The sequence below is a fragment of the Danio rerio genome, chromosome 24 (assembly GCF_049306965.1).
Source record: "Danio rerio strain Tuebingen ecotype United States chromosome 24, GRCz12tu, whole genome shotgun sequence".
NCBI classification, from domain to species: domain Eukaryota; kingdom Metazoa; phylum Chordata; class Actinopteri; order Cypriniformes; family Danionidae; genus Danio; species Danio rerio.
In genome coordinates this window covers 38,248,191-38,267,789 of record NC_133199.1, presented here as the reverse complement: position 1 = coordinate 38,267,789, position 19,599 = coordinate 38,248,191, and the positions used below count along the sequence as shown (strand labels likewise).

Sequence of the window (19,599 nt, the reverse complement as noted above, 5' to 3'; positions counted from 1 at the left end):
GCCAAGTGTTTAGTGCGAGTTGGAGCTGCTTTGCCGTATGGTGAATGCAGTAAGTGACTGTTATCCTCAATAACGTTACCTGATTAGCACAAATCAGGTTTTCTTTGTTTGCTCGTTACTACACCCGTAGACAGCGCTAAAGTCCCGCATCTTCACGTAATAACACTGTCTTGACTAGTGCGGTTGAATGACATTTGTCCTGGGAGCACTGTACTAATGTGGCGGCGCTATTGATGCATGCTCAGGGTCCCTATGCGATATCTAGTCTATATATCTATGGTCGTAGTGTGTGTGTATGAATGCGAGAGTGTATGGGTGTTTCCCAGTACTGGGTTGCTGCTGGAGAGGCATCCACTTCGTAAAACATATACTGGAATAGTTGGCAGTTCATTCCCCTGTGGCAACTCCTAATTATTACGGGACTAAGCCGAAGGAAAATGAATGAAATTGGCCATAATGTATGAGTGTATGTGTGAATGTGAGAATGTATTGGTGTTTCCCAGTACTGGGTTGCAGCTGCAAGGGCATCCGCTGTGTAAAACATATACTGGATAAGTTGGCAGTTCATTCCGTTTTGGCGACCCTTGATAAATAAAGAGACTAATCCATCCAAAAATGAATGAATGAATGAATGAATGAATGAATGAATGAAACTAGCCATATGTATGAGTGTTTGTGTAAATGTGAGAATGTATGGGTGTTTCCCAGTACTGAGTTGCAGCTGGAAGGACATCAACTGCGTAAAACATATGCTGGAATAGTTGGTGGTTCATTCCGCTGTGGCGACACTTTATAAATAAAGGACTAAGCTGAAAGCTTAAATGAATGAATGGTTAGATCTCGAGAACTCCCCTGCTGTAGTAGCTAATGAACAGATAGTGATTGCTCTTAACAGATAACTACTTACTAGGAGCACGTCTAAGGTGCCGATTTGGATTAGTCAGTTAACTTATTCATGTTTTTGGACGGTGGGAGGAAACCGGGGAACCCGGGGGAAACCCACTTGAGCACAGAGAGAACTTGTAAATTCCACACAGAAATGTCGACTGGCTTGGTAAGGACTAGAACCAATGACGTTCTTGCTGTGAGGCAACAGTGCTAACCACTGGGCCACTGTGCCACCCATCTAGGAAAGGGGGAGTAGGGGTGGAAGGTGGATTCTTCAGAACTAAGATGGCTGTGATATGGAACTTAGGGTATTTATAGTGGCTTAGGAATCGTCTGATTGGTGAATCATAAATTGAACAATGAGGGACCAGCCACAAGCAATCATAAGCACGTGATCCTCTTCAAATTAGTTTATAAATAAACTTCACTTTGTTTTATGTTCAACAGGAGATAATAAGGTTTGAAAGCACCTCAAGGGAGAGTAAATAGTGAGTAAATTAACATTTTGGGGTGAACTATCTCTTTAGTCATAGTTATCATGATTGATCAAAATTCAGAGAACAAGAATTGCCGCTCTTTTTAATTCACAAGTGTGTTTGAATGGAATCAAAAATGAGTCAGGAATGCGGAAATTATAAAGCATTCCCAACTTAATCTGTTTATTTTTCCGTTTTCGTAATGTAAACGTGCATCTAAATACAATAAATACAAATACAATAAATACAATAAATACAATAAATAATTTTATACTAAATACAATAATTATCTAAATACAATAATTCTAATCTAAATACAATAATTATCATTTTCCTAGACGCCGATTAATCTTTTTTTGATCAGAAATTGTGAGATTCCAGTTCCCTCCATAGACACTGCCTCGCGCTGTCTTATCCATATGCTAATGACCCTGCCAATAGGAATATAAATGACATTTATTCCATTTTTGCCAGGCGGTAATAGCTGTCACATTGACTGAAGGCATCAAAAAAGTTGCGACTTTGCGAACACACATTACAGGCGAGGCAGAGAATGGGAAGATTGTTTTTGCTGCTGGAGTACATCCTTTTAAATGATACACATAATGAGTTTATAATATGCATCTGGGCTACCTCCTCACTACTTTGATGTCTTCCAAATGGCCCGGGTATCATCAGCAAAACATGTAGGCACTTTCCCGCCCCATTGCCTCCCAAATGTATTTTAAATATCATTCCTTGTAACGCAATTATTTAAAACGTTGAACTAAACACTTACTAATGGGGAAAAAAAGACAGTGACTTCCACGAATTCATTTCTCAAATGGTGGACATTCAATTTTTGTGGAGGCAGGGACTTTCTCAAGCAAGAAAAAGAAAGAAGTGCATTGAATCAGCACTCCCTCGACTCGTTCGTCTTACTCCCTGCGGACAACACACACACACATGCATATACATATGCACGTACGAAGACACACACACACGCACTCGTTTGTCTTGCTCCCCGTGGATAGTAGATGTCTGTCATTTTGTCCTGCCGTGAGCTTAACAGTGTGGCCATCTGTATAGGGTTCGGATGGTCCGGTCAGATGACTGGACTTGCGGAAAAGTCTAACGATCATAACCTTCATCGGTGCAATTAGACAATTAGTTCCTGCTGATTATCTTCCACTTAATACTGCTGCGGCTCAAAATCATACATTGCTGGAACGTCTAACGTGCGATATTACTAATGAATTTACTAATTAAAGGAACAAAGAGCAGACCAAGAATTAGGAATGCAAGCTAATTGGTTGAGACTAATTGATAATGAATATTGTGCTTTTTTTGAGGAATAACCAACATGATTATGAGCTGTTTGAATGCATTTAAATGGTGAAGCAAATGAACATAGATGCATTTGAATGGGGACATCAAGTATGGTGGATTGGGATTAAATCTTTTGCTGGAGAACATTATGAAGTAGCTGTCAATAATTTTCTTTTCGACTTATTCTCTTTATTAATCAGGGGTCACCACAGCGGAATGAACCGCCAACTTATCCACATATGTTTTACACAGCTGAAACCCAACACTGGGAAATGAAGTAGTTGTTTGTGACCTTTTTTCTAGTCACTTTTAGGATGTAATCTTTATGATCCTTCACTGTGAGACCTTGATGAATCGAGGCTCTAATTAATTTAAAATGCAGTAATACATGACATATTAATTTGGAAAATTGGGAAATGTTATTATAGTTTAAAATAGCTGTTTTCTGTTGTAATATATTTTACATTTGAATTTATTTCTATGATGAAAAGCTGAATTTTCAGAAGCCATTATTCCAGTCATCCCTCGGAAATTACAATATGTAGACTTCCTAAAAAAAACATCTATAATTACTAATCACAGTTAAAAATGTGTGCTACTTAATACTTACCTAGACACCTTGAGACTTTAATTTTTGACTCTTTGCTTAACCACAAGTTAAAGAACAGCATTTGTTTGCAACTGAAATTGCACTGATATAAAATTACATACCATATACCATATGATTAATTTTTACTTGAATTACAATAAACCGATTCAAAATAGCTGACATAAGTAAAAAGAAAGACATAGGTTGAAACATGATTAAAAAGTTTAATAAATTATGATTAAAATAAAAAAAACATGTTTGCGTGTAAAATAACACCCCTGGAATCCTTAGCCCCTTTCACGCAGTGATTACGGTAAATATCCAGAAAATTACCAGAACGACTTTACTAGTAAATTAAAAAAAAAACACTATTCACACAAGCTAGAACGTTCTGGAGTTTTTCACACATCAATTCCAAAATATCGGTAAATTCTGACATCATTAACCAGAAATGAGCTCAAAATGGCTACAATTATTTGTAAACGTAATAGGGATCCGGCTGGTTTCACTTTTATTTAAAGCTTTAGCATTCATGCAGCTATGCCCCCAGAGACATCCAAAGGCAGAAGCACTAACCACAGCTAAATGTTTACACATTTGACTGTATTACAAATTCTGTGGATGTATAAGTATTGTGAACGACTTTGATAAAAACATATGGAGGAACACTTTTGCTAGTCGAGATGTTTATACAGTAATATGTGTGTGTGCTGTTGCTCACCGGAGCACTCCTGCACTTCACGTGCACACACGTCAAGCAGAGCTTGAAGGTAAACAAACGGCAGCATTTTATTGATATTTTTTACACAGTTGGCATTAAGAAGGAACATAGAAACGCTATCTGACCAACAAATAGCAGCTAAATGTGTCTGGAAAAGTATCCAAAGGCTTTTATTGCCATATCTGATTAGCTGGACGTCTCATGTCAGTGCGTTCTAATCTTGAACACTCTCTTTCTGGAAATTTTCCTTCTGCATTCACACAGAGCAGCATTCCGGCAAATTATCCGTAATCTTACAACTTCTCTTTCCGAAAAATTGCCGGAACAAATTTACCAGTATTTTCAAAAAGAGGCTGTTCATACCATAGACTGTAAAATATATGGACGTAGTATCCGTGACGTCACCCATAGGTTTCTGAAGAGCGCAAAAGAAGCCACAAGTAGGCGCGGCCAACCGTCGCCATTTTGGTCACGCGTCATCACACCCACGGCGGGATACCAAACAAGGGCAAAGAGGCGGAGAGTGAGCGGAGCTTCTGACACCTGCTAGCATTTAGCTTGGACCTGGTTCAGACACACTTTACTTTGGGAGAAATGCTTAATACTTTATCACCTGTGACTCGTTTGTATTCTGACCACTTGTGCTTGGTTGTACACTATATCAATGAAGTGTTTAGACTTTTAAAAACACTGCTGTAATACATTGAGCCACTAAACATTGTTCTTATGACGTTTTTCAACAGGAGGAAAACGCTAATTACTTACAAACACTTCAGATATAGTCTGTGTTAGTTACTGTAAGACTATTGATAAAATCCAGCATAACACTGTATGACAACACTTCAGATGACTGTTCTAGAGCCTACAGCTAATCAATCTGTCAGATTCTGGAGTGCATTACAGCTCTAAATATAAATATAAACGATAAATGATCTTAAATAAAACAAATACATGTACAGAGATGGTATATAAGTATAGAACTTTACTTACATGGGAAACGGAGGCCACGTGAATGGTTTGTGAGCACAATTAAGTGCCCTCAGCATGCCATGCCATCTAATAATTGTGGGAAACAAGTCCAAAAGGCAGTTGACTGTGTAAAGCCACATAAAACAACACAGAAATACGATAAATATGCCGAGTTCAATGACTAATCTGCAGGATTCAGCTGAGGTGACGTGACGGCGACCAGCGAGACCTAGCTGTCAATCAAGTGACCACGCCCTTAATTATGCAAACTTAATATAACTTAATATAAAGGAAACGGATGAGTTATAAAACAATTCACCCCCCTCACAGTTGTCATGAAGGGTAATATTACCTGTATTAACCAAAATCTTTTTTTGTACCAGGCTGTAAACACCTTTTTTTCTGCTGTAAAGTTGGCCATTCTAACAGTGGGCTCAATTGAAATTTGCTCTGTTTTGGAGCCAGGAGCGGCCACGACTAGCGGAATTTCGAATGAATTGCAGTTTTAGTTACTTCCGTATTGGCTTCCTGAGGGAGAGCGGGAGGTTGCCGCTTGGTTCATACATACAGACCTTTCCGGAAAATTGACAGTAATTTTGAAAAAGGGGCTAAAATACAAGAGAGCACCTAACATCCATGATAAAAACCTCAGGTGTACATCTCTGTAATATCTTAAAAAACAAAGCCTTTTGAGTTTTGATAATATGATTAAATATTCCAACATTTGTTTTGTTTTTAAAATTACTCATAATCTTTCTGCTCCTTCAATAAGAAAAAATGTAACTTGAATGACACGTTCCATGGTAAGAGGGGAATGTATTGTCCCTAGAGGTAAAATCTCATTTGACCAATCTTCTTTTTCTTATAAAGCACAAGTCTATGGAATACTCTTCATACAGAATTAATCACATGCACAAACTACGAGATGTTTGAGGCTCTAATGCTTATAAAATGCACTAATACATGACATTTTAATTGGGAAATGTTATTATAGTTTAAAATAGCTGCTTTCTGTTGTAATATATTTTACATTTGAATTTATTTCTGTGATGAAAAGCTGAATTTCCAGCAGTCATTATTCCAGTCATGCCTCGGAAATCACTGTAATATGTAGATTTGCTAAAAAAGCATCTATAATTGCTAATCACAGTTACAAACATTTATGCTGGTTAATATTTTCCTACACACCTTTAGACTTTTCCCCAAGATCCTTTGATTAACCAGAAGTTAAAGAAAAACATTTACTTGTAATTAAAATTGCACTGATAAAAATGACACGGATGTCTTATTTTTAAGTTGAATCAAATTAATCATATGAGTCATTTTCCTTCAGCTAGTCCCTTTATTAACCCAGTACTGGAAAACATCCATACACACTCATTCCCTACAGCCAATTTAGTTTATTCAATTCACCTATAGCGCATGTCTTTGGACTGTGAGGGAAACTAGTGCATCTGTAGGAAAGCCACGCCAGCATGGGGAGAACATGCAAACTCCACACAGAAATGCCAACTGACCCAACCGGGATTTGAACCAGCGACCTGCTTGCTGTGAGGCGACAGTGCTAACCACTGAGCACCGTGTCGCCCTCATAGTCATTTTAACTTAAATTACATTTAACCGACTTAAAACAGTTTGCACAAGTAAAAAAAAGTTGAAACAAGATTAACATAGTTTATTAATTTATGATTAACATAAAAAATGTGAAATAATTTTGTAATCATTTTTAACAGTGTAGGTACTTTGCACTTAAAATGACTAAACTTAAAAGCGTTGATTTGACTTTACGCAATTACAAACATTACAAAAAATGCTTTAAAAATGACTTTGTTTTGTCACTTAATTTTATAGTTATGCACATACAAGTGTTCATTTGCTTAATCATTTTAAAGCAATTGGCTCACTTTTTAAGTAAAGTCAATTAATAACTTTAAAAGCAACAGGTTTACTCGCTTAAACTGTAAAAAGCGATTAGTCAGCTTTACTTTTTTTATTTAAAAAAGATAAATATCTTTGTTGTTATTTTTGATCAATTCAGTGCATCCTTGAGTCACAACGTTCTCTATTTTTTCAGCCTGATCTCATGAGGAAATGTAACTATTTTACATTTTCTCAATTTAGTGGCTAATTTTAGTTGTACAAAAATATACGATTTAAAAAAAAAGGCGTGGCACCAAACCCCTCCCCTAAACTCAACCATTATTGGGTGATGAGCAAATCATACTAAATTGTATAAATGAGATTGTACAAATTCATAAGATTTAGATAAGTTATGAAGATAAGTTACAGCACTTTTACACAACAACAATGCACTGAAATTGTTTTAATTAGCATTTTTCCAAAAGCATCATCACACAGATTTCATTCATTTATTCATTTTCTTGTCAGCTTAGTCCCTTTATTAATCCAGGGTCGCCACAGCGCAATGAACCAGCTCATCCAGCAAGTTTTTACGCAGCGGATGCCTCTCCAGCCGTAACCCATCTCTGGGAAACATTCACACACACTCACACACACACGCATGGACAATTTAGCCTACCCAATTCACCTGTACCCCATGTCTTTGGACTGTGGGGGAAACCGGAGCACCTGGAGGAAACCCACGTGAATGCAGGGAGAACATGCAAACTCCACACAGAAACGCCAACTGAGCCGAGGCTCAAACCCCCAACCTTCTTGCTGTGAGGCGACAGCACTACCTACTGCGCCACTGCTTTGCCCATCACACAGATTTGTACACTGTAAAAGCCAACAGTCATCTTTATCAAATGAAATGAGTGTTGTTAACTCAAAATTGCCTGAAAGTTATTTCTACTCATTTGAAAAGAGTTTTGAACTCAGTGTTAAAGGTAACGAGTTAATTAAATACCTCATTACTTCAACTTAAATGGAGTAAGTGCACAGTACTCATATAGATTAGTTTTTTTTTTACTCAAATGGTTTGTAGCAATCGGTTTCCTCAAACAGTTTGAGTTGCCATAACTTTTGGGGTTTTACAATGTAAAAAAGACAAAACCTTCTATTCTGCATGCCTGGCCAGTAGACAGCGATGTTATGCTGTAAAGCACAGGTGTCAAACTCAGTTCCAAAAGGGCCTCAGCTCTGCACAGTTTAGTTCCAACCCTAATTAAACACACCTGATCAAACTAATTGAGTCCTTCAGGCTTGTTTGAAACCTACAGGTAGGTGTGTTGGAGCAGGGTTGGAACTAAACTGTGCAGGGCTTCGGCCCTCCAGGAATTGAGTTTGACACCCCTCCTGTAAAGAATGTGCATGTGCACATACAATCCTGTTGTCCTCCATTGTTGTTTAGGTTATCAATATACATCTCTTTTTGGTTCCATTGACCCTCTATAGTTTTTTCTATGGTTACTTATTGAATAATGATTGTGCACACCTGTGCCTGATTTAGTTTCTCATGATCTTATATTTAACGCTAATAGGTCAGCTGAAGACTTTTGAGTTAATATAACAATACAGTACAAAGTAAAACTTTGATATTCAACTAAACATCGCTATCCTCAAGATCTGTTCAGTTCCAAAACATTACCTTTGTGAGGATTGATTTAATTTCAGAGATTCATCAATATGCCTCAGTAAAGAATATTATATCAAATTAATGAATTAATGCAGCGAGCTTGCCAAAACCATGAGTCAATGCTGGCATCAAAAGTTAGCTGGCATTATGAGCCGAAATTCTTCACGATTTATTATTGTCCCATTTCTCCAGAAAAAAAAAGAAGAAGCTCGCAATTCTGTTTTATAGCCAGTTGGTCCTAGTGTTTTGAGTAGATTATTGAAATTTAGTAATGAGGTAAAATTTGTAATGAGGTTAGGGCGACGCGCTCGCATTTTCTTTCAGCAAAATTGCTTTCTCTCATTGTCTGGAGCGCCCAGAACCCGCAATGCTCGGTGTATGTTGCTCTGTTGATTGTGTACGATCGGGCACCCTCTTCATTATGGCAATTGAGAGGTTCATATTTCAACCTAATAGCTCTCGATAACTTTAACAATTGATCACAACCTCATTTTATTGCGAGCCGAGTTAATACACGCTTCCCTGCCAAGTAGAACATTTTCTAATGATGTACTTGTGCACCAAAACAATGCGGGGCCCAGCGCCTGCATTAGTTACTAATGTCCCCATCCGTAATGTGCTTATACCACCCAAAAGAGAGAGAGAGATTGTGTGTGCAAAAATGAAACGAGCGTACAGGGATCTATGTAGGAACCGCAAGATCAAGGGGAACATGGTGATGATGACGATAACGCTTAAGACGTTGTCATTAATGACACCATCACCCTCGCTGTAATATGTCCATAGACATGCCATCATTAGCATATATAAGATCATCAGTAAGGCTTATCGCTGGAGAGGGAGGGCTGGGGAATATCAAACCCCAGTATTCCTCAGACTTCCCTGATTAATGGAGGACAAAGCGTGATTTGTTTTTTACCAAAGCTTCCCCCCCTGCGAAATACTTCATTGGTCAGCTACTAGACTGTAAAATGGACAAATGATTATTTTGGTGCAAGCTTCTTCTTTTTTTAAGAACGACAATTGTATTTAAAGCTTTTTATTTGTGTGTCTCTCACAAAGCTTTTGACATCATAAATATTTTTTTTTCATGTATGATTCAGAGACGGGGCGTTGTGTTGGAAAATCCAATTACTGCACCAAAGCAGTTCAGATTGAGTGTTTGTGTAATAGTTATTTATTAGAATTTATAAGACGTCTTATGGCATGTGTGATTGGTTGTTAGAGTTTAGCATATTTGTCATACACTTTGCTCAGTAAACAGGGGAGATTAGCTGCAAATAACTTCAAAACGAATGGGTCAAAGATTAAAAAGGGGTATTTGACCAATTGAAAGATTTAAAACAAATGTTTAATGCATTACTATATGCCCTGTCAAATAATTTCATCAAAACGAATCATTATGACTAATATTTTTTGCCATTACATTACAGTTTAAGCTAGACACTTGGCAAAATTTAATTTAGTGCAAGAATAGTTTACCAAAACATCGTTTCAGGCATAAACAATAATCATCTGATGATACATTAAAGCCCCCCAAAATATGAATTTAAATTTGCCACTATCCACCCAATTATTAGCAAGATAATTTAATCATTTAAAATATAATACAATTGAATATGATGATTTATTATTCTATATAATTTAATAAGCTAAAGATATGTTTAAGTAAGAATTATGTATATTTTATCTGTTATATTAATAGACAATTCACTCATATTTTGTAATTATTTACTTAAAATCTGTTATTAATAATATTATATTAAATAGACTATTAAATCTAATCTATTTTAACACAGTGTGCTTTCTATTTCTATGACGTAGACACCAAAATAGAATGTCTCACAAATATCATGGGAAATATCAAGCTACAAAATTTCAATATATATATATATATATATATATATATATATATATATATATATATATATATATATATATATATATATATATACATATATATATATATATACTTTTCTTTAAGGTTTTCCCTCATTTTTCCTGTTCATTAAAGTGATTTAATGTTTTTCCTGTGTATTAGCCAAAGTCAGCTTTATTGTCAATTCAACCATGTGCAGGTTACTTGGTGCATATAATATTAATACAAAAAGTAAAATTTTAAAAAGAAATTATAATAAATACAATTACACATATAATCCAAAAATATAAGTAAACAATAAAAATGTGAGTGGTGCAGTAGGTAGTGCTGTCGCCTCACAGCAAGAAGGTCGCTGGGTTGAGCCTCGGCTCAGTTGGCGTTTCTGTGTGGAGTTTGCATGTTCTCCCTGCATTTCGCCTGGGTTTCCTCCGGGTGCTCCGGTTTCCCCCACAGTCTAAACACATGCGGTACAGGTGAATTTGGTAAGCTGAATTGTCCGTAGTGAATGAGAGTGTATGGGAGGTGAATGAGAGCTGGAAGGGCATCCGCTGCGTAAAAACTTGCTGGATAAGTTGGCGGTTCATTTCGCTGTGGTGACCCCGGATTAATAAAGGGACTAAGCCGACAAAAAAATGAATGAATGAATGAATGAATAAAATGTGTAAACAATACAATTACACTTAAGTGCAAGCCAGAGTTGTGCAGATGAATACAGTTAATTCAGGCGTACTGATTATTGGAACATGATCTTATTGATCTAAGTTTTTTTGTTAGATAGGTAATTTGGTACTAACTAATCTAATGTATATGCACAAATATATTATTGTAAAGAATCTTTAGAAATTATTCATTTAAACAGAGATCTATGAGGCATGTATTTATGCTGAGCAATATACGTTTGTGTGAAGCTTTCCTCAAACCTTATACCACTATTCGCTTTCGATCTTGTGTTTTGCTTTAAAAACTACACAAAATGTAATGTGAAAGACTTATATATATATTTTTTTTAAATCTCAAGGAGTTTTCTATCGCAAAATCCTTGAGGGACTGAACAATGTGAACAAATATGAACAGATATGAGCCCAAACATTTGTGGTAAAAAAAAAAAAGCTTCATTGTATATTTTTGCAATCTATTCAATATACATTTATCTATGACAATTGTTTCCTTGATTCACTGTTATTTGCTTATGATTTTTTGTTGGAAATACAGCCACATCTAAATTATCTATTATAACTGATAGCTATTACTGTACTGTAAAAGTTGTTTATGCATTGTGTAAAAGAAAAAAAAAGTTAATTTGCCAACACAAAATAATCAAGTATAAAAAAAATAAGGTTGCTCCACTCTGTGATGGTTTTCCTTCGATAAAAGCCAATATAATGGGTTATGTGTGTGTTGTGTAAGGGCTCTGGTCTCAATAGTGTTAAAATGCCTCCATCTAGTGGCTCATATTCAACACTACAGCATAAGAGGTTTGCAAATTATCCTCGTTTAAACCCAGTATTACAGAGAAATGCACTTCAGTAATCTTCTAGGGCCCAGTTTAATCTAATACGTTTTCTTTTAAAGCGCATAAGTTTTGCTACCGTTAGGCTTTAAAATGAATTATTTATAAGCTTATATGCAAGAAATTACACATTTCTTAAAATTTATAAATCTAGCTTCAGGCAGACGACAGCTTGTATAAGAAATTGACTTTCATTGAGCACCAAATCTAATTATTTGCAACCTTATACCCTCAGAAAAAATTTGATAGAAAGAATATAATGCATCAGCTGACCTTCGTGTGCGGTTTATTCAGAAATAATAGCACACCAAGGGAAAAAAGCCATCTTCAACTGCCCATAAATGCTATTTTTCATCACTTCTGGTATAGATAAAAATACTTAATGCTATTTCTTGAATCATTCCAGAAATGTAGGGACACATACTCTGACCCAATGTTTGCATTTTATTAGTAAATCACCAAATTGTCTGCGCATATTTAATACTACAGAAGAGTGAATATTGATGGCTTGCTTCACATACAATTGGTTTTAACTTTTGTATATTTATTAATTTTTTTTAGAAATGCTCTCCACCTCTCAGGCGGTCACTTGGAGCTGGTGTATTTGGTGACAGCTTTGGTGCCCTCAGACACGGCGTGCTTGGCCAGTTCTCCAGGCAGCAGGAGCCGGACCGCGGTCTGCACTTCTCTGCTGGTGATGGTGGAGCGCTTGTTGTAGTGCGCCAGTCGGGACGCTTCTGTGGCAATGCGCTCGAAAACATCATTGACAAACGAGTTCATGATGCTCATCGCCCTGCTGGAGATGCCAGTGTCTGGATGAACCTAAGGAGAAACATATGCAAACACACATTTAGCACATTTAGTGGTGGAAAGAGTACTGAAAAATCATACTCGAGTTAAAATACAATTACTTGCTTAAAAACATAGTGAGATTAAAAGTATCTGTTTGTAAATATTATTTTAAGTACGAGTAAAAACCTTTTAAAAGTACTCAAGAGTAGCGAGTAGTGTGTTTTATGCTGTAAAAAGCTGATGCGTTTACATTTAATTTGTGCATGTGTGTGTAAACGTAACATTCTGTAGTGCATTTAGTTATTGCCCAGCAGGCACACAATGTCATAAGACATTAATATTAGGTTTAATTTAGGTTATGATGTCAGGTGACCAAAATTTAATGTTTAGCCAGCATCTAAAGGCAACATTATTTTGATTTCCAAAACCGACGTCAAATGACGTTGATATTTGGTTGATTTTGGGTTGTGTTAAAAAGTGACCAAAATACAACAAAGCCAACATCTTTAACCAGCGTCATATTGACGTCAAATACTGACATTTATTCATCAGGTATGGCAACCAAAATCCAACATCTGATAGACGTCATAGTGGTAACGTCCACAGAACGCCAAGCTGTAACATCATTAGACGTTGATGTTTGGTTGATTTTAGAGGTTGGACATTGACGTCAACCTGATGCTGGGTTCTGATGTCAACCCAATTTTTATTTCCAAATAAAAAAGTAATGTCCCCACGACGTTGGGAGACCATGTCAATTTGACTTAATGTGCCTGCTGGATGTTTAAGGCCATTTCGGTCATCATACAGTAAACATCCGTCATCTTCTCATCAGTGACACGCATCTAAACAGTCTCTGGGTCAATGTGTGTAAAGATTTTGGACACTTTTAATGCTTCCAAACAGTTTGCTGCAATTATAAATCAAAATGAACAACCTCAAAGACATGGGTGAGACGATTTACCTTCTATGTGCGATTTGATCGGACAGGAATCAAAGGACTGATTTTTCTAATCCTCATAGACAGGAAAAGATAAAGTAGTGACTGCAGGTTGAAGGAAAGAATTGGAGTAAAAGTACTGATACCACACTAAAAACGCACTCAAGGGAAATTACACATTTTTAAAACAACTTGGTAAGTTACCATTACTGAGAAAACTAGTCAATTACAGTAATTTGGGTATTTTTAGTTTGATACTTTACAACACTGAGCACATTCAAATAGTTTTAATAAAAGTGATAGTTTAAAATGAAAATGTCATATTAGTTTATAAATCCTCAAGGCTTATGAAATTTTCTTATTCAATAGAAGATTCAGATTGATCAAGCTGATGAATTTTATTAATATTATTAATGAGAACTGTAGGTTTAAAGGTTAGTTACTTCAAAACTGTAATGTAAAGTGACCGACTCTTATTAGGTTAAACAATAATTCAAATTCCAATTAAAGCATTTAAAAGCAAAATATAAAATCACTGATACTTACAATAAAGTTTTGTAATGCTTTAACGTTATAGTAAAGACATTTGTTTCAGGTAAGAATAAGTTTAGAACCTTTTAAGTAGGCTACATTATGTGTACTAACATTATCGAAATAGTTCTTGTCCGTTTAAACAATTCATAATGCCAATTTGAGCGAGGAATGATTCCTAAACCCCTCTGAAAGAGTATTTAAATCGTTTGGAGAATCAGTTCAATTGACTCATTTAAAAGATCCGACTCAATGATTCATTCTTGAATAAAGCGCACGTGGTGTTAAATACACGTGTTTTAATCGTAATTTACATTAGAATTTATTAGTTTCACATAATAAATATGAATTCTTTAAACTTTCTTATTCATAAACGCATCACTCACCTGCTTCAAAACTTTGTAGATATACACTGCATAGGTTTCCCTTCTCTTTGACTTCCGTTTAGATCCTTTTTTGTCCCCTGGCGCTTTGCCCTTCTTTTTTGCTCCTTCATTAGACATCATGGATATTCATATATTAATAACACTAAGCAATATTTTAATCTCTCATTGACGGGTTAGCCGTTTGGCAGATCTCCAGCTGGCCTTCATCAGCCATTTATGACGTGTACGGAAGTGAACACTAATTGGAAAGCGTCTGAGCTCAATCTCGCGTGGCGGACGGAATTCGGATCAGTCTTCAAGAGATCAAGTATGTTTTCCAGTCGCTTTTTTTCTATTAAGTGTCACATAAATCAGTTTGTAAGTGAAACTGTTAAACGTATTAGACTACCTACATTTTACGACATGAGCTGCATGCTTTTGGTCATAAAACCAAAACATATAATTTGGTCTTCCATTTTGTGAACTTGAAATGACCAAGAAATAATATCATAGTATTAGTCAATTTACGTAATTAGACTAGTTGTGTAAAAAATAATTTGTTAAGTAAGTTAAATTAAAGCAGCCCCTGTGTGTGTGTGTGTGTGTGTGTGTGTGTGTGTGTGTGTGTGTGTGTGTGTGTGTGTGTGTGTGTGTGTGTGTGTGTGTGTGTGTGTGTGTGCGCGTGCGTGCGCGCGTGTGTAGAGAGAGACAGAGAGAGAGCAATATAAAAACTAGATATTAAAGTTTGAGGACAAACTTTATGGTGGCTTGAAAAGCCGAATCTGAAAGTTTGAAGTGGTTGAATTAGCATGTTACTAGCATGATTCTAGCATGAATTAGCATACTACTAGGATAATTCTAGCATGAATTAGCATGTTAGTACCATGATTCTTACATGAATTAGCATGTTGTTAGCATGATTCTAGCATGAATTAGCATGGTACTAGCATGATTCTAGCATGAATTAGCATGTTGTTAGCATAAATCTAGCATAAATTAGCATGTTACTAGCATGATTCTAGCATGAATTAGCATGTTGTTAGCATGATTCTAGCATGAATTAGCATTTTACTAGGCGGTTGCTAGGGTGTTTTAAGTGGTTGCTAGGTGGTTGCTAAGATGGTGCAAGGCAGTTGCTAAGGTGGTCTGACTAGTTGCTAGGGTGTTGCTAGACGGTTGCTAGGGTGTTTTGAGTGGTTGCTAGGTGGTTGCTAAGGTGGTGCTAGGCAGTTGCTAAGGTGTTCTGACTAGTTGCTAAGTGGTTACTAAGGTGTTGCAAGGTGGTCGCTAGGGTATTCTGAGTGGTTGCTAGGTTGTTGCTAAGGTGTTGCTAGGCGGTTGCTAGGGTGTTCTGAGTGGTTGCTAAGGTGTTGCTAGGTGGTTGCTAAGGTGTCCTAAGTGGTTGCTAGGTGGTTGCTAGGGTATTCTGAGTGGTTGCTAAGGCGTTGCTAGGTGGTTGCTAGGGTGTCCTGAGTGGTTGCTAGGTGGTTGCTAAGGTGTTGCTAGGCGGTTGCTAGGGTGTTCTGAGTGGTTGCTAGGTGGTTGCTAAGGTGTTGCTAGGTGGTTGCTAAGGTGTCCTGAGTGGTTGCTAGGTGGTTGCTAAGGTGTTGCTAGGTGGTTGCTAAGGTGTTGCTAGGCGGTTGCTAGGGTGTCCTAAGTGGTTGCTAGGTGGTTGCTAAGGTGTTGCTAGGCGGTTGCTAGGGTGTCCTAAGTGGTTGCTAGGTAGTTGCTAAGGTGTTGCTAGGCGGTTGCTAGGGTGTTCTGAGTGGTTGCTAGGTGGTTGCTAAGGTGTTGCTAGGTGGTTGCTAAGGTGTCCTAAGTGGTTGTTAGATGGTTGCTAGGGTGTTCTGAGTGGTTACTAAGGCGTTGCTAGGTGGTTGCTAGGGTGTCCCAAGTGGTTGCTAGGTGGTTGCTAAGGTGTTGCTAGGTGGTTGCTAAGGTATTCTGAGTGGTTGCTAAGGCGTTGCTAGGCGGTTGCTAGGGTGTCCTGAGTGGTCGCTAGGCCCTTACTAAGGCATTACTAGGCCGTTGCTAGGTGGTTGCTAGGCGGTTGCTAGGGTAATTTGGGTGGTTGCTAGGCAGTTGCTAGGGTACCCTGGTTGGTTACTAGGCAAGCCTCACATACATGATTGATAAAACATTTATACTTAGTAAGCATTTCTAGCAAGTTACAGTACTGGGCTAGTCAATATTAGCATGTAGCTAGTCACTGCTAGCATGTGTAGCATATAGGAAGTTCCGTTTGCTAGCATGAGTCAAACGAGCCAATCTCCAAGTCTCTACGATGTTCTGATGCTGAGATATAGCTGTTGATGAATGGTTGCTAGGGTACTCTGTTTTGTTGCTATGGGCGAGGTTACAGAGTGAACTTGAATGTGGTTGGTTGTCTTAGTCGAATGAACCAACCCCCATGTCTCTATGACACTGCTATGCAAAGATATGCATCTTGGCCTATTTTAATGGAAGTCTATGGAATCAATTTGGGGGCGTGGCTTGTGAGCTTCATTATCATATTGAGATGCTCATTGGTTGTCTGAGTCAAATGAGCCATCCCCCAAGTCAATAGGACACTGCTATGCAAAGATATGCATGTAGGCCAGTTATTAACATGGGTCTAGTATGAATTAGCATGTTACAAGCATGATTCAAGTACAAATTAGCATGTCATTAGCATGTTTCCAGTATGAGTTAGCATGTCATTAGCATGATTAGCATATGAGTAGCATGTTGCTAGCATGATTGGCATGTCATTAGCATGTTAGAATTATAAGCATTTGATAGCACAGCTAATTACATTCTATAGGACAGTTGCTAGGGTGCAGTATGTGGTAGTTAGGGGTGTGGCTAGAAAGTTAAAAGGCCATCAGTGATTGGCTGCTGGCTAGACTGAGTTAAATGAGCTCAGCCATTAGTCTGTATGACAGTCTGATGCAGAGTTATGAGCTCACAAAGTTTGATCCCATGTTAAGTCAATGAGAGTCTTTTACAATGGAAGTCTACGGGACAGTTGCTAGGGTGCCATAAGTGGTTGCTAGGGAGTGGCTAGTAAGTCTAAAGGTCATCAGTGATTGGCTACTGAGTTGAATGAGGCCTGACTCTAGTCTGTAGGACAGACTGATGCAGAGTTATGAGCTCACAAAGGTTGACTCAATGTTAAGTCAATAGCAGTCTTTTACAATGGAAGTCTATGGGACAGTTGCTAGGGTGCCAAAAGTGGTTGCTAGGGAGTGGCTAGTAAGTTTAAAGGTCATCAGTTATTGGCTACTGGCTAGACTGAGTTAAATGAGCCCAGTTAGAAGTCTGTAGGACAGTCTGATGCAGAGTTATGAGGTCACAAAGTTTGACCCAATGTTAAGTCAATGGGAATTTTGGGAATTTTCCGGGTCGTTTTTCGGAAAACCGAAAGTCGGATCAGTTGGAACAGATATAGCAACCCGAGTCAGACCAGTTTGAAGGTTTGACAAAAGTTTGAAGTATGAAGCTTGAAAAGTTTAGGAGGAGATGCACTTTAAAATTAGTCTCAGAAGAATAAGAAGAAGAAGAAGAAGAAGAAGAAGAAGAAGAATAATAAGTTTACGTGAGATAACAGTATGTTGGCTTTTCAAGCCACCATAATAAACTTAAGTTTTCTTTAGGGTTGCACGATATTGGAAAAAAATGGACATTGTGATATTTTTATTTTTCTACGATATATAATGCAATATACTGCATCTAAACAATTTCACTATGAAGGAACACCACTATTTGGAAAGGATTTATAATCACACTTTATTTCAAGGCTCAATTTTCGCTATTGGCAAACTATTAACTATGAATTTTGCTTCAATAAACTCATAATTTGCTCTTTAGGTAGTTTAGGTATTGGGTTAGAGATGTAAAATAAGATAATGCAGATTACGTACTTTAATGAGCAGCCAATATCTCAATAGCATGCATGCTAACGAGCAATAATGAGAATTGGTCCCTAAAGTGTTATCAAATGTGTTCATTTTAATTGATTAAGATGATTCTGTAGGGCAGTGCATTATTAATGCAATAAAGATAAAAGTGAAATAAACAGTGCATGCTTTATGGTTTAATATGTAAATATAAAAAAAAAGATATATTGTGCAGCCCTAGTTTTCTTAACTAAATTTTAGGCTTGATAAACTTACTTCAGTCTTAAGTGTCAAATGATCCTTCAGTAAGAAAAAAAAAAAGGTTGTAGTAATATTTCACAGTTTAACAGTTAATTACTGTATTTTTGGTCAAATAATGCTGCCTTACTGACCCGAAAACATAAAAGAATTGTGCTGATCCCAAAGTTGACCGGTTGCATGTGTGTATAATATGAGTAGAGTTTTGATATATTGCTTTAATAAAATAAACACAGAAAATAGATTAAAAGGAAAGGAATTTTCAATAAAAAAAATCTAATAAAAAGATAGTGTTTAAGGACCAGGGGTCCATTCTTTGTACGTGGATTACTCAGTTAGCTTGATTTGGTTATTGACAATTTGACACGATCCAGGATCGTTTCGTTTTTCAAAACTGATCCAAGAGTTTTTGGCATAGCAACAGTTCTGGTAGCTGAAACTTGCTTGGGAGCAGGTTTATTTCATATAAACAGGATTAGATCGGCTCATTTCAAGCAAAGGTGTGTGTGTGTGTGTGTGTGTGTAAACTTTTTTTTTTTGTGTTTTGTGTTTTTCTCTCTCTCTCTCTCTCTCTCTCTCTCAAGTTCAAGTTCAAGTTCAAAGTTGCTTTATTGGCATGACATTAAATACAGTATTGCCAAAGCATTTCAAATATGAAACATTAAAACCATTGAAAATAATAATTAATAGTAATACAGATAAGATATGACACACACAAAAAAAAAAAAAAACAATACATTTGATAAATATAATAATAATAATAGTAAAAAGTTTAAATTATTTAAATAAGACACAAATTTACATTAACCATTTCTTATGGTGTGTAGGGTATATACATATTTTGCAGCTAGTCTAAATGTCAATTCATCCTCTCCGAGTATATGGTAAAGTTTTTCTGAGTCATTTAAATAAAAAAATGAATTGATCAATGTTTCAAATTGGGGGAAAAATATTTCT

At 36.8% G+C, this 19,599-nt stretch overlaps 2 protein-coding genes across 2 annotated transcripts in view; one reads left to right on the top strand and one right to left on the bottom strand.

Annotated features, from left to right (window-relative positions):
• The window catches only part of agap3 (ArfGAP with GTPase domain, ankyrin repeat and PH domain 3), a 985,397-nt gene that overhangs the window by 395,581 nt on the left and 570,217 nt on the right, over positions 1 to 19,599 (top strand). The gene's annotated exons all lie outside the window — the stretch shown is intronic.
• zgc:92591 lies at positions 12,303 to 14,717 on the bottom strand. Its single transcript, NM_001002724.2, has 2 exons — positions 14,528 to 14,717; positions 12,303 to 12,700 (listed from the first exon to the last, which is right to left on the bottom strand). The coding sequence occupies exons 1-2, from the start codon at positions 14,642 to 14,644 to the stop codon at positions 12,464 to 12,466; spliced, it is 354 nt and encodes a 117-aa protein (NP_001002724.1). The 5' UTR covers positions 14,645 to 14,717; the 3' UTR covers positions 12,303 to 12,463.